The sequence below is a fragment of the Nipponia nippon genome, unplaced genomic scaffold, assembly GCF_047370975.1.
Source record: "Nipponia nippon isolate SJK-2023a ecotype South Korea unplaced genomic scaffold, ASM4737097v1 scaffold_1, whole genome shotgun sequence".
Lineage (NCBI taxonomy): Eukaryota > Metazoa > Chordata > Aves > Pelecaniformes > Threskiornithidae > Nipponia > Nipponia nippon.
Genome location: NW_028262290.1, coordinates 167035991 through 167048793, shown reverse-complemented (window position 1 = coordinate 167048793; position 12803 = coordinate 167035991). Strand labels below are relative to the sequence as shown.

At 46.4% G+C, this 12803-nt stretch overlaps 1 protein-coding gene across 7 annotated transcripts in view; it reads left to right on the top strand.

Moving 5' to 3' along the window:
• MAP4 (microtubule associated protein 4) overlaps window positions 1-12803 on the top strand; it is a 171635-nt gene that overhangs the window by 64475 nt on the left and 94357 nt on the right. For all 7 annotated transcript variants that reach the window (XM_087732482.1, XM_087732475.1, XM_087732492.1 and 4 more), the window contains one exon: window positions 1670-1735. In XM_087732482.1, coding sequence (XP_087588608.1) covers window positions 1670-1735 — 66 coding nt within the window. The remainder of the gene's footprint in view (window positions 1-1669; window positions 1736-12803) is intronic.

Genomic DNA, 12803 nt, shown 5'->3' with positions numbered 1-12803 from the left:
CCGGCACAGCCAAGTTTAGAGCTCAGTTCTTTTGATTCCAAATTGCCTCTGCTGTCGCGAGGTCTTGTATTGCTGCCGTGTTTTCCAAGTTCAGTGTGTAAATCCTGGTGCCTGTTAAAATTTTATCTGACAATGTCAGAGCAAGATGGACTCAATCCCTTGGTGGTAAGGATCTTACGTGCTATTTTTTTGGGATCGGTGGTCTTCCACCCTGAACTACCCTTCTCTAAACCTCTCCCTGATACCTGCTTTAGCAATGTGCCGTCAAAGCCGAAATTGAGGTCTTCTGATCCTTTGTTCTAGCAGCATTAGGATAGCTTTGTCCGCGAGAAACTTGTCACAACTAGAAGTGGACCAATATTTAAAAATTCTGGGGGATTAGTTTGTGCCTGTTGGCGCTTGTTCTGTCACTGGACTCCACTGAAAAGCGCGTGCCTCAGGCTTCTTTACAGCCTCCCTTCGGGTGCTTGCAGGCATCCCCCCAAGTCTCCTCTTCTTCAGGGTGAACGGTCCCAGCTCTCTCAGCCCTTACTCAGTGAGAGACGCTCCGGTCCCTTAATCATCTTAGTGGCCCTCACTGACTTCTCTCCAGTAGCTCCATCTCTCTTGTACTGGGGAGCCCAGCACTGGACCCAGCGCTCCAGATGTGTCTCGAGTGCTGAAGAGAGGGAAAGGATCAGCCCCCTCCGCCTGCTGACGGTGCTCTGCCTAATGCAGCCCGGGATGCTGTTGATCATCTTTGCTGCAAGGGCACATTGCTGGTTCGTGTTCAACTTGTTGGCCACTGGGACCCCAAGGGCTTTTCCTGCAGGACTGCCTTCCAGCAAGTTGATCCCCAGTGTATACTGGTGCCTGGACTTATTCTTCCCTTGGTGCAGGACTTCACATTTCTCCTTGTGGAACTTCATGAGATTCTTCTCTGCTCATCTCTCCGGCCTGTCCGGGTCCCTCTGGATGGCATCAAGAGCCTCTGGCGTATCAGCCACTCCTCCCGGTTTTGTATCATCTGCAAACTTGCTGAGGGTGTGCTCTTCTCCGTCATTCAGGTCATTAATGAAGATGTTAAACAGTATTGGCCCCAGCGTCAGGTACTGGGGGTTGCCGCTAGTGACTGGCCTCCAGCTGGGCTTTGTGCTAGCGATCACCACCCTCGGAGCCTGGCTGCTCAGGCAGTGTTCCACCCGCCTCACCGTGCAGTTATCGGACCCATGCTTTGTCAGTTTGTCCGTGAGGAGGTTATGGGAGACAGCGTTAAGGTCAAGAGCATCAGCATCACATCCACCAAGCCCATCGAAGTTTCATCAGCTTGGCTAAGCATTGTTTGCTTGAAGGAAATCCAGAGCGCTGGTCTAGTGCTGGCCCTTAGGAAAGCTTAGTTTGAAGTGATGGTACGAAGAGATGAAGAAGCTTCTAGTCGTTATGCCTTGAGTCTCCTTTGTGAGACTAGATTTTCTGTGATTGAAAAGCTCTTCCTTTTGGGTTTTAAGTTGCGCTGACTCGGTGCCATGTGGGTAACCTTAACTTATTTCAAAAATAACTCTGGGGAAAAAAAAAAAACCCTTGTCTGTGTGTTTGATAACACTACAGTGTCGTCCTTACAATGTTGTTTTTAAGTTTTGGATTAAGATTAACTTCATCCAGTGCTAACGCTTCCTTTGATTTCTTGCAGATACTTCAGCTTCTGGGCCAACAGTTATAGAAAATGGTGACCATGGAATAGAAGATCACCGCACAGGTACGTGCTTAACGTCTGAAGGAAATGCGTCAGCTTCTTTATTTGTTATCGGATCGGTAAAACCTCATTGTGACAAAATGCATCTTCTTTTTGAGGCGTATTTCTCCATGGAGGGTTGTGTTTGGTTTTTTAACGATCTTTTCAAAGAATTTGAAACAAAATAGAACTGCATTCTCTTTTGGGTTTGCAATTGCTTATTTGCATAAAGCCTCATTCTGAAGACGTTGTAGACTTTATCCATGGGCAGTGTTGGGAAGGCAACATCCAGGGCACCGATACCTAAGGGGCTTTCCAGTGACTCCATAATATTCATAGCTGAACTCTACCCTAACCTGGGAGAACGACTTCTCCTGTTCCCCGTGAGACTGACAGTGATGTTTCTTCTCGGAGTACGCCATCCTTGGATGCAGTTTTTTCATTCACTAATTCTTAGCTGCTACTGAAATTACACTGCTTTGTTTATTTTGCAGCTTCTCCTTCCACCCCAAACTACCCTTCTGTAAATATCTCCTAATACTTGCTTTGGCCATGTCAAAGACGAAATTCAGGTCTTCTGAACCTTTTTTCATACAGCATTAGGATAGCTTTGTCTGCAAGAAACTTGTCATTGCTTAAGTGGACCGGTATTTCAAACTTGTGAGGCATCTGGAAAATAACTGATCTTTCCAAACAGCCTAACGTATGCTGAAGTTTGTCTTCTCTTAGCAGTTACATTTAATGATAAACGCCCGTTCCCTTTTATCGAGACTTTCTTACTGTGAATTGGGTTTCCTACCAAATTCCAAGGGACTTGTTTAGGAGGAGCAGTGCCAAACCCTGCGATGGTGTGCACGAGCCAGCGGATTGTTTCGCTTCGTGGTGAGGAGGGTGCGGGCTTTGTCAGCCCGTACTGTAGCACTTCTCTTTTCTTGAGGATAAAATATTAAAAAGTCGATTGTCATCCTGGCATGGTAAGAGCTCTTTATTTGGTCTCCCTTTCCATGATCTCCAGCTCAGCTTTAGCAGCGCAGATGATCGCTCAGATTGTTCGGAGGCTCTCAGCGCTGGCATCCCTGCTAGTCCATAGGTACGGCCCCGAGAAAAACCGATCCAGGAGATAATGATGAAGGTGTGGGAGTGGGAGACAGGGATGAATTTAAACACTTTTTTTGCTATAATTCTATTTTGTGTGAGCAAGTGTTCATATTCTTATTGAGGATAGGAATATAGAAATTGATCTTTGTACTTAATTTGCCATTGTAAATCTGGTCAAAAGGAAGCTGTGCATCTTTTATAATTTAGTATAAAACTGAAATGAAGAACACTCCTGAGTCTTCCTAAGGATACTGCCTCTCTTTCTTTTAATACCTATAACTAAAAGTAAAACCAGATTTATGATACTCCAGGTATGACTAATTAAATGCATTGGGATTTTTTATTGAACTTCTGAATTGTGTTTAAAAATTTTCTTGTTATTTACTTAATACTAGCTTTCTGGAGGTTTAACTCTTCACACACTAAATGCTAATAACTTTGATCAAAGATACTTTTATGTGTCTGAAGCTTTTTGATTTATTAATATGTTTCATCTTTGTGGGGTAGAGTTGGATTTTTTTTTTCTTGTTAAAGGCTGTCTAAAAGTGACATCAAAGTGGTAGAAACAGCTTGTCAAAGGATGAAGAGTCGTAGGCATCGAGTTAATTAGGCTTTTCAGAGTAACAGAAGACTTATACAGCACAACTACTTCATGGACTCTCCCCCTACCCCCTTCTCTATGGACTACTTGAAATATCCAGGCGTGTACATTTGAGAGGAAGGGAGAAATGCTAATTTTCGATCAGATAATGGAGGGGTTTTTCAGAGGTGAAGAGCAGTTGATGCTCTGCAGAAATACAGGCAGGTTGTTCCAGACCAGGTGACGGACTTCAGCAGTGCCTGGCTCTGCATTGAGTAGGTGGTGCCGCCTAAAGCCTTTTTGGCTGGCTCATTTGTTTTCTGCTGGGTCTGTTCCCTAATCTGTCTCTTTTTAAAGCTGAAATGATTCTTCTGGATGTGCAACGTGGGCCCAGTGCAGAGGTGGGGAGCTGAGAGAGGACCAAGGAAGGTGATGCTCAAGGAAACCAGCTTTTTGCTACAAAAAGCAGTGTTAAGAGCTACGGAGAGAGCTTTTAAAAGCAGAGCTGTGTTTGAGTTGAATTCTGAAACAGACTTCAGGGAAAGTATTGGGGAAAGAGGTAGTTAAGCTATTTGAAAAGACAAATGTCCGCTTATCTCTCCAGTCTCGATCGCAGGAAGCGCTGCTACGCGTTTTTTCCACCGATCAAATAAAACAGGGTGATGACTTGCTAATGTTTTATTGCATGCAACGTTATCTACAGACATCTGCTGTGTGTGTATGCAGGGGTTGGAATCAGTCAGGACTGAAATCTTAGCGCTGGTTTGGCAGCCTGTGCTGCCTCCTGCCTGGATGCCCTGCTCCGAAATACCGTTAATGGAGCAGATGGCGTAAATCCAAAACTAATGTAACTCGGGGGGCAAACCCCTGTATTAACTGTTGGATTATTTTTGTTATGATAGCGCTGTAGTTAAACCATCAAAGCAGGGATTTGTATAGTTCAGCATTTCAGAACGTAAAGGAAAAATGTGAATGGTTGACTTTACGTTGGCTGTTTACCTGAGGGTGCGAAACTGCGGCCGCGAGGCTGAGAACCCCTGCGCCCGTTTGCTTTCCCCGAACGGGAGAGACGGGCGGTTTCTCCGAAGGGTTCGGTGCTTGGCAGTGCTGAGCCTTCTGTGGCGACTGCTGCTTTGGTTTGTGGGTTTTTGTTTTTTTTGAGAACTTGAGAGCTACAGCGCGGGAGCGCTGGCTTGGCTCCTCGGCGCGTAGGCTGCAGCTCTCTAGGAATTCTGTCCTTCCTTATAAGGAGAAATGGGAGAGCAGTTGGCGCAGCGTTCGGAGGGACGCCGCGCGCGGCTGGCGCGACTCAAGCGAACGGGCGAGGGTGGGGGCGACTGGTGATGGTTTATAACCACCGATGGCACGCAGGTATTGCATCAGGGAGCTAACTGCTCGCTTTCGTGATGCAAAGGTTAGAGGGTGCCTCGTAAAACTCTAACAGGTTTAAAACGGCAGCAAAAAAATGTAATTTTTGAACGGTACAACGTTCGCAACTCCTTATTGCAGGATATTTGCCTAGAGTTCACAGGAATTATATACTTTAAAAAAGACAAATTTCTGGAAAGAAATCCATTAAGGATGATGATATGGTTTAATCTGGATACCTCTTGGTCCAAGATCCTGTTCGTTATCTTGCTGGACGATGAGAAGTGACCTGGGGAAGTATTGCTATTCGGTGCTCATACTTTCCCTGGCTGGACTTTCTCTCCCGCCAGCCCGCCTGTTGCTCTCTCATCTGAGATCGGCTCACAAAACCACTTTGTCACTGCTTTCAGTGCAAATTGTGCTTTTAAGCAGCATCCTGAGCTGCTGCTCTTTTGATAGCAATTTGTCACTAATCTTGATTTATCACAGCTACTTTTTGCATGTGGCACAATGTCATGCCATGGCATGACTGATGATATCTTTTTGGACACTTCTAAAAGCAAAATTCCATGTGTCTCTAATCTGGCTTTTGGCAAATCTCCTGGCTGCACTAAATGAAATGTTGCTTGTTGTGCAGTTGCTACCTGAATGTTCATGTTTACTAATGACTTGCGCTTTTTTGCCCCTTTCCCCATCCCGTTTCCCTCTCCTACTTCTTTTCCTCTCTTCTATTTTCTCCTCCTAGAAGCCTAGACTGTCTCCTAACACTGGGGCTGCCACTGACACAAGACCAGTGTACTTTTCTACCTGCCATTACACTTCTAAAATCTTCAGCATTTTACAGAGCTCTTGCTTTACATCTTTGGACTTTCCGTGTAGAAGAAACCCAAGGGTAGCTGTGCGGTCGGCCGATCAGCCCTTCTCCTCCTCCCTCTCTGCTCTGCAGTGCTTGTTGAAACCTTCCTTTCTTTGTGTAAGCACAAACGTGCGTGATGGTTTTTCACTGCGCTACTTCAGCACTCCCACTGTTTTTCGAATCACAACTCCGGCTCCATTTTTAGTTCAACCACTTTTAAATTTAATTTATATCCTTTTTCATGGACGCTTAATAACAAAGGTTTGATGTTTAAATTTAAAGTTGTGCTTTCGTAGCGGATGGGTCCACCATGACGGCAGCTCCTTTCCCTTCTCCCCGTACTCACCACAGCCTTTTAGAATAACGCTGAGTTGTACCTGCCTTTATCCTTGCTGCTTTGAAACCTTCTCATATGAGGTTTTTAGCTTTAATGTTGTCTTCTTCAAAACAGGGGTTTTCCCATCATAGCGCTCATTATACAGACTTGAGAAACAAATTAGGAAAAGCCGTGTTTACTGCGGTACAGGCAGATTGCCTCTGGTTTGTGAGGGGTGGGTTGTGGGGTTCAAGCCCTTGCCATTGACTGGGAGTGTAAAGGAGAACGACCAGCCCCAAATTCCTGCCTCGGTGAGCTGCTTTGCTGCCATACTGCTGCCTGCAGGCCTGGGAAGTAAGAAGGAAAACTGCTTTTCTTTGACGTCATACCTCAGGCTTCAGTTTTGGTAACGACGGCCTTGGATGAAATTTTACCTGCCACGAAAAATAAGCTGTCCCTTCTAAAACTGAGAGAAACAAAGGATCTGGGACTAAATGGTTAAATCTACACTGAAAGAATTATGATAGTTTCCAGCAACACCAAAAGGAATGGGCCTGTTTTAACCTTAAACAGAGCTACAAGAGGTGAGCAAGTCCGTTGCCATTCCTGCTGTCTCCATAAAGGTGCAAAGCTTTCCAAACACCCAGGTGTTAGTTACTACCATTCAACACATAAAATGCAAAAGAAGGAAATAATTTAGAGAGACTCCTTAGTGTTTTACGTGAGGCAAGCTCAGCCTGGGGCCTTGTAGACTAGTGAGTGTTCTGTTTGAGGATAATTGTGCTACGTAGCTAAAGGTACTTTGCCTACAACACCTGATAAAAGTACAGGATTTACTTGAACCCAAATCCAGTCTAAGGTAGGACGTGATTCTCCAATTGCCAAAAGCTAGCAGACTTTCACTTGCCTAAAAACGATGTTTTCTTGTTGTGAAGAGAGTAGCTTGCACCTGCATGTTCCTAGTACCCTGCCAGTACCCTCAACCACGTTACACTACTGGTCTACTCATGATATACTGGAGAATATCGCACCTTGAATGAATACTACTGTAAATGCCACCAGAAGGTTGTCTTTGAAGATCTCCTTCAAAGAGTGACCCATCCAATCTTGATTTTTATTTTTTTTTAATCTGAGACCTCACATGCTCCCCACCCAGGGTGACAGCGTCCAGAGTTGCTGCAAGGGATTGTGTGTAACAGCCTGTTTAGTGATGTGCATCAGGACTCAAGGCTTTTGTTCTCTAATTTGGTGGCAATTCATTGCCTTACCCACCATTCAAAGCCTCATTAGTAGCTGACATCCTTGTGGTGCCAATTTCTGAACAAGTAACACCGTTGGCTTCTCCTCCGAGGCAGATAGCTGGCACTTCTGAGAAAACCCCATTGCCTGCGGGCGCTCAGTTGCCAAAGCTGGGCTCTTCCCTTGCCGGTCCGGCGTGCCGACCTGGTAGAGCCACCATGCAGTTGTTTAAGACCAGCAGCCTTTGAGACCAGATGCTGAGCAAAAGCACCAAAATCAGCGGTTGCCTGTGGACTAGAGCAATAATGGTAATTAGGATTCAGGATCCACTGGCAGGTATGGCTGTCACAGGTTGCCCTCTGTCTTTCTGGTTTTACTGGGAATACGCCACGTGGTAGCGTGTAGCCAACAGCCTCCACCTTTGACGAGCCCCAGCGCCCTTCTGGGGCGGTGGAAGGTCCCGCTCCCACGGGTCTGCAGGCCATCCAGGACCGCTTCTCCCACTGTGCTTCACATGTCGGGGCGGCTGCTCGCTCGCACCGAAAGGTGAGACGGGAGCAGCGGCGCGTGATGCGAGGAGAGGCGTTTGGTCGTCCTTGTCGTGACGTGCTTGCTTCTTGGGGGATTTTTGGCGTCTGTTGCCATAAAAGGAGATTGTTGTGTTCTTGGCTTTATTTTTAAAGACCTCTTTGTAGCCTTTTTTTTTTTAATGTGGTTGATTTTGGAGCAAGACAGCATCACGGCTAGTTTGGAGGCATTTTAACTTGGTTCCGCAAGTCATTCTTTTTCACCTTTTGCCTTAAGCGGGCTTAACTATTTCTGCCCTAGAAATAGAGAGTAAATAATTAGAGAGACATTTTCAGCTTGAATAACAGAAGTTTTCAGATTAACTGAATATCAGACTTCCTTCCCCCCAGCCCCTGCACACGCTTTACTTCATTGAAATGCAATAATGCTTTAAAGCACTAAAGTGCTAGTACTAGAGTAGCAAAAGCCAGAGGGGAGTTTCTAGCACTCGTAGCCGCTGGCGAGGTCAGCTCGCTTGGCGCGGCGGGCAGCGGCGTTGCGGAGCGGTCTGCCTGGCGCAGGACCCCCGCGCGGGGATGTCGGGCTGGACGCCCGCCGGCTGACCAGGCAGAGCGGTGTCTCCAGCACAGCTCGCCGATGCAGGCGGGGGCACCCCTGGGCTTCAGGCGCCGTCTCAGCTGCTAACATGAATAACTCATTCCATTACGCTACTGCTTTCCCCCCCCCCCCCCCTCATACTTTTGTTTTATCCCTGTTTATTTTAAATGTCATTAGGTTTACAAATTTGAATGTAAATGTGTAGAGAGAGGAAGGGCGATGGTTGTTTCTTGTGTGTGGTGGTTCTTCCTTACAGGACTCTCACCAAATACTCTGCCATGTCACACGTTTGCTCTTCGGGGGCAGAAGGGTAACGTGCCCGTCCTGGGAGGCTGAACACTTTGGCGGGGGGAGGTAGGGGATGTCGGAGAGCCAACGCAGAGTGTTGTATCTTTTGTCACTCCCAGAAAATGTACGTGTATCTTGCTGAAAATCCGGTGCAGTGAATGAATACGCAGGAGTGTGTGTTTCGTTTTTCAGTTTTTACTTTCAGAAAGCCAGGTAGCTACCAAATGTGTTCCTCTGTTTAAATTTCATGTTACCCATACTTTTCTCTGGTCTTTGGAGATGATACGAAATCTTTGCAGAACATACTATAACTTTCTTGTGCTTACAAGCTTGTCTGTTACCACTTCTGATTTTTCTTAACGATTCCAATGCTTTGTATGACGTGAAGCTGTATATCACTGTTGAATAAATCGCACTAATAAACATCTCAAACTAACCTCTCAACAGCTGTACTGTGGTGAGAATCTTCTTGGATTGTGCTGCTTGCTCGTAGTTAATATCTACAGGTAGCTGCATGTGCTTGATTAACCGCTCCGGTGTTGGCTCTAAAAGAGGTAAATGGCTTAAACTGGAATAGTTTGCTGTCTGGACGGATGTTTGAAAACATGTCCATCCAAAAATTGGTTTAGTTAATACAGTTCATCCATTAAAAAGGAAATTCTTTCAACGAGCCACACGATTTTGTTGTTGTTGCGGGGGGTGGTGGGCAGAAATAGAAGGAAAACTTCTTCCCGCCGTGCTCAAGCGGACTGGGGATGGATGAGATGGATGCTCGCTTCCGTGTTGGACTTACAAGGTACTTAAAATCTGCATGTCTGGGCTAGCTAGTCAATAATGGCTGGTGGTTGTGGCAGTGCGCCTCTTGTGGCTTAAGATGCCTGATTTTGTGAGGATTCACAGAAAAACGACATGGCTGTGGGAACGGTAATCTGCACGTAACAACATTTCGGTGTATGTGGTGCGTACAACGGAAGCATTTAACTGCCAGCCCAGCTGAGATTCAGTCCTTGCTGTTTGTTATCTGTCCCTCTGCTGCTGTTGAATAAGTTGCTAGTGCACAAAGTTTAAAAAACAAAACAAAAAACAAAACTAAGCAAAAAAAACCCCAACAAAACCCACAAAAAACCCTAAAAAAGTCATTCCTTATGTTTAGCATTTTGTAAATAGGACACTTAAAGGTGTGCTTTTCTAAGTAAAGCTATTTTTCCTCTTTTACCTGCCTGCGTATTTCCCGTTTGCGAGTTTTTATTTATAAAGGCTTTTCTAATTTCTGGACATAAGGGAGAGCTTTTTAGGCTTTTCAGAATGGGTCCGCATCCAACCATATTTGCTAAAGGCGAGTTTGTGTTTTCTGTTGCTTCAGTCTAAAAAAAGCAGCAGACTGAATAATTCAGAAGGCTGAGTTCTTCAGACGGGCATGACTAAGGTGTTTTGTGTCTCTCTGATCTGTTGGGGGCGATTATTTTGGGGATGGGGATGGGTGCGGGAGGTGGGCGCCCGGAGGAAGCGGATCGGGCGGGGGGGCAGGGGCTGGGGTGCTCCGTCCCGGCGCCGTGTCCCTGCGGGTGAGGGTCCCGGGCGGGAGGCAGAGGCGCTGCCAGGGGATGTGCTGCTTCCCCCTCGCCCCGAGGAAGAGCGCGAAGGACGAAGGCTTGCGCTCTGCCGGGCGCCCCTTGTGCGGGCTCTGAAGGAGCCGGTGCCCTTTCGGCTGAGGGACCCTTGCGGCTTTCCACGGCTGGCAGAGGAGTTGCGTAGCCGTTAGCGTAATCTCAACTCATGAGCTGCTCACAGCAGAAAGCTGAAAGAAACTTTCCAGATGTTGAAGTGCTTATAAACACTGGGAACGCAAGAGACATCGGGGTAAATTTTTGTCCAGCACAGGACTTGGCTTAGAAAACCCAACCACTCTGAAGAGCCCCTTCCACGCCCCGGCTTAGATCAAGGCCTAATTCTCACGCGGCTGAGCTTTCGGTGGAGCGTAGCGCAGGGGAGCACGGGCGCCGAGCGCTCGGATCGCAGTGAAAGAGGACTCATGAGATCACCAGGGCACAGGTCCGTCACTTCAATGCGCGTTTCATTAACACGGCTCTTCTCTATTGTCTGACTGCGTACTTGTTTAATGTACCCGACAGACGCTTGAGGTCTTACGCGCTGAAAAAGGTGCATTGCGAGCTGCTTAACAATGGTTCTTCAAGCATACGGGATGTTTTGCAGCAGCTTGGCTTGAAAATATTACGGGTTTGTGCTAGAAGTATTGCATTTAAGAGCTTTCCGTCCTTGAATCTCTCTTGCTCTTCCACATCTCGGTGAGTCGAACAGTCACGCTTTGTGTGGAAGCGATGTAGACGGGCACTGAGCGCAGCAAAGGAGCATGTCCTGAAACACAGTCACGTGTGCTGCCAGTTTTCTACATGCTTCTTTCTGTTAAGACTTTAGATATTTTGCTGAATATTCAGGTGAGAATGCTGGTTTCATCTGCACCTTGAAATGACCGTAGGAATCTTTGATAACACGGGAATAACTTCTTTGAAAAACGACGACTTTGGAAGATTAAATAGGGGAAATGCATTTGTCTGTGCAGCCAGCTGCTATTAACTAAGAGCAGCTAGCTACTAACTAAGAGCAGCTAGCCAGCTGCTATTAACACAACCCTTCTTTTTTCAGATGGGATTTGAGTGGAAAGAAGCTTAAGTGTTGTAGCTAGCACCTACCTCTGAGGTTTTTGGTGTTTTGCTGACCATTTCCTAAAACTAGATAGGACCACTAGTGACCGCTGCCTTGGCTTCTGCAACACGGGGTAGTCCTCAGTGAGTTCCATGCTAGACCGATAACTTTTTTGCTGTAAATATCTGATTTTGATTTCTTTTGTCATCTGAAGGCTTTAAATCATCTATTTTGGGGGGAGAAGTTCTATATAGTTCCTACCAGTATTTTAAAAAACCACCAAAACACTTACTACACTTATTTCTATTTTAAATTCAGTCACCTTCAAATGAGTTTGATACTTTGAGACATTTACTTCCAGTATAAATAGTTATAGACTGATCAGCTCGCCTCTCCTGTCTTTAAAGGATATCTGAATGTTGTATCTTCAGATGAACATCAACAGCTTTCCTGTCGACAGCGCGCAGCCGTAGGTCAGTCTGTTCACGATACCTTTGTTAGGCATTGACAGGCAGATTATTTTGATTCCAGAATAATTTCCGAATCCCAGGGCCCAGAATTGCATTATAATATTCATCCCTGTGCACACGTATTTGTAACAAAAATCAGGCCGCTTCTGAGGATATATAAGCAACCTCTTTTGAAGACTCTGGATGCGCAACTTGCTTGTCAGCCTCTTAACTGCCTGGTGCACTAGTGCTTGCTTTGACCATCCAGGCAGAGGAGGCTCTCACCTCTGTTACACGAAATGCGCACGTGCAAACTTTATGAAAGCCCTCGGAATGGCCGCTTTTGTATTCAGTTTCATGAAATTATAGTAAAAATGCAAGTCACCTTCTGCAGGAGCTGCTGCCTTTTCAATGTCCCGCTTAATCCGCGAGCACCGAGGCCCGTCTGCGGAGGGCTGCAAGCACTGCACCTCCTGTCCTGGGGTGTTTTGTCCAGAGGAGCAAAACCAAATTCAGGTAAAACGTGCCTTTTGTGAAAGTGGTTACTCTGTGCTGTTTAGGCTTCGTTAAAGAATGGTCCCTGCTCCAACAACCCAAGCAAGGAGCTGTTAGCGGCTTCGGAGGGCTTTTTACCTCGCGGAGGCAAATTCCCAAAGTTTATTTGAGTTTATGGGAAACAAATACAAATTCTTCTGAACTGTAGACTAACGCCTGTGCGAATGCCTGCGCCTTTGCTTCCTGCAGCGATCCGGTAAGACCTCAGATGGTCCTTTTTCAGTTTTCACAAAATACAGACGTTCCTCCCTGTTCCCAATGCTGGGCTTGGGCAGCTATAGATGTCTCACCTTTAACTTGCCCGTTACATGTCTGTGTATGAATTACATAGAAATAACTTTTCAAGGTCAGACTACTTAAAATTAGTAATTACGAGTCTGAGCACACTTTGAAATGTCAGTTCCAACCCCAAAGCCAGTGTTATGTGGTGCCTTCAATCTGGTGAGCAAACCGCTGGCCGTCCGCGAAGCCGGGTGCCTTCCGCCCTCGCCGTCTGCGCGTGGAAGGGCGCCCGCCCTGCCGGCGTCTCCCCGCACGGGCGGTCGCCGGAGCAG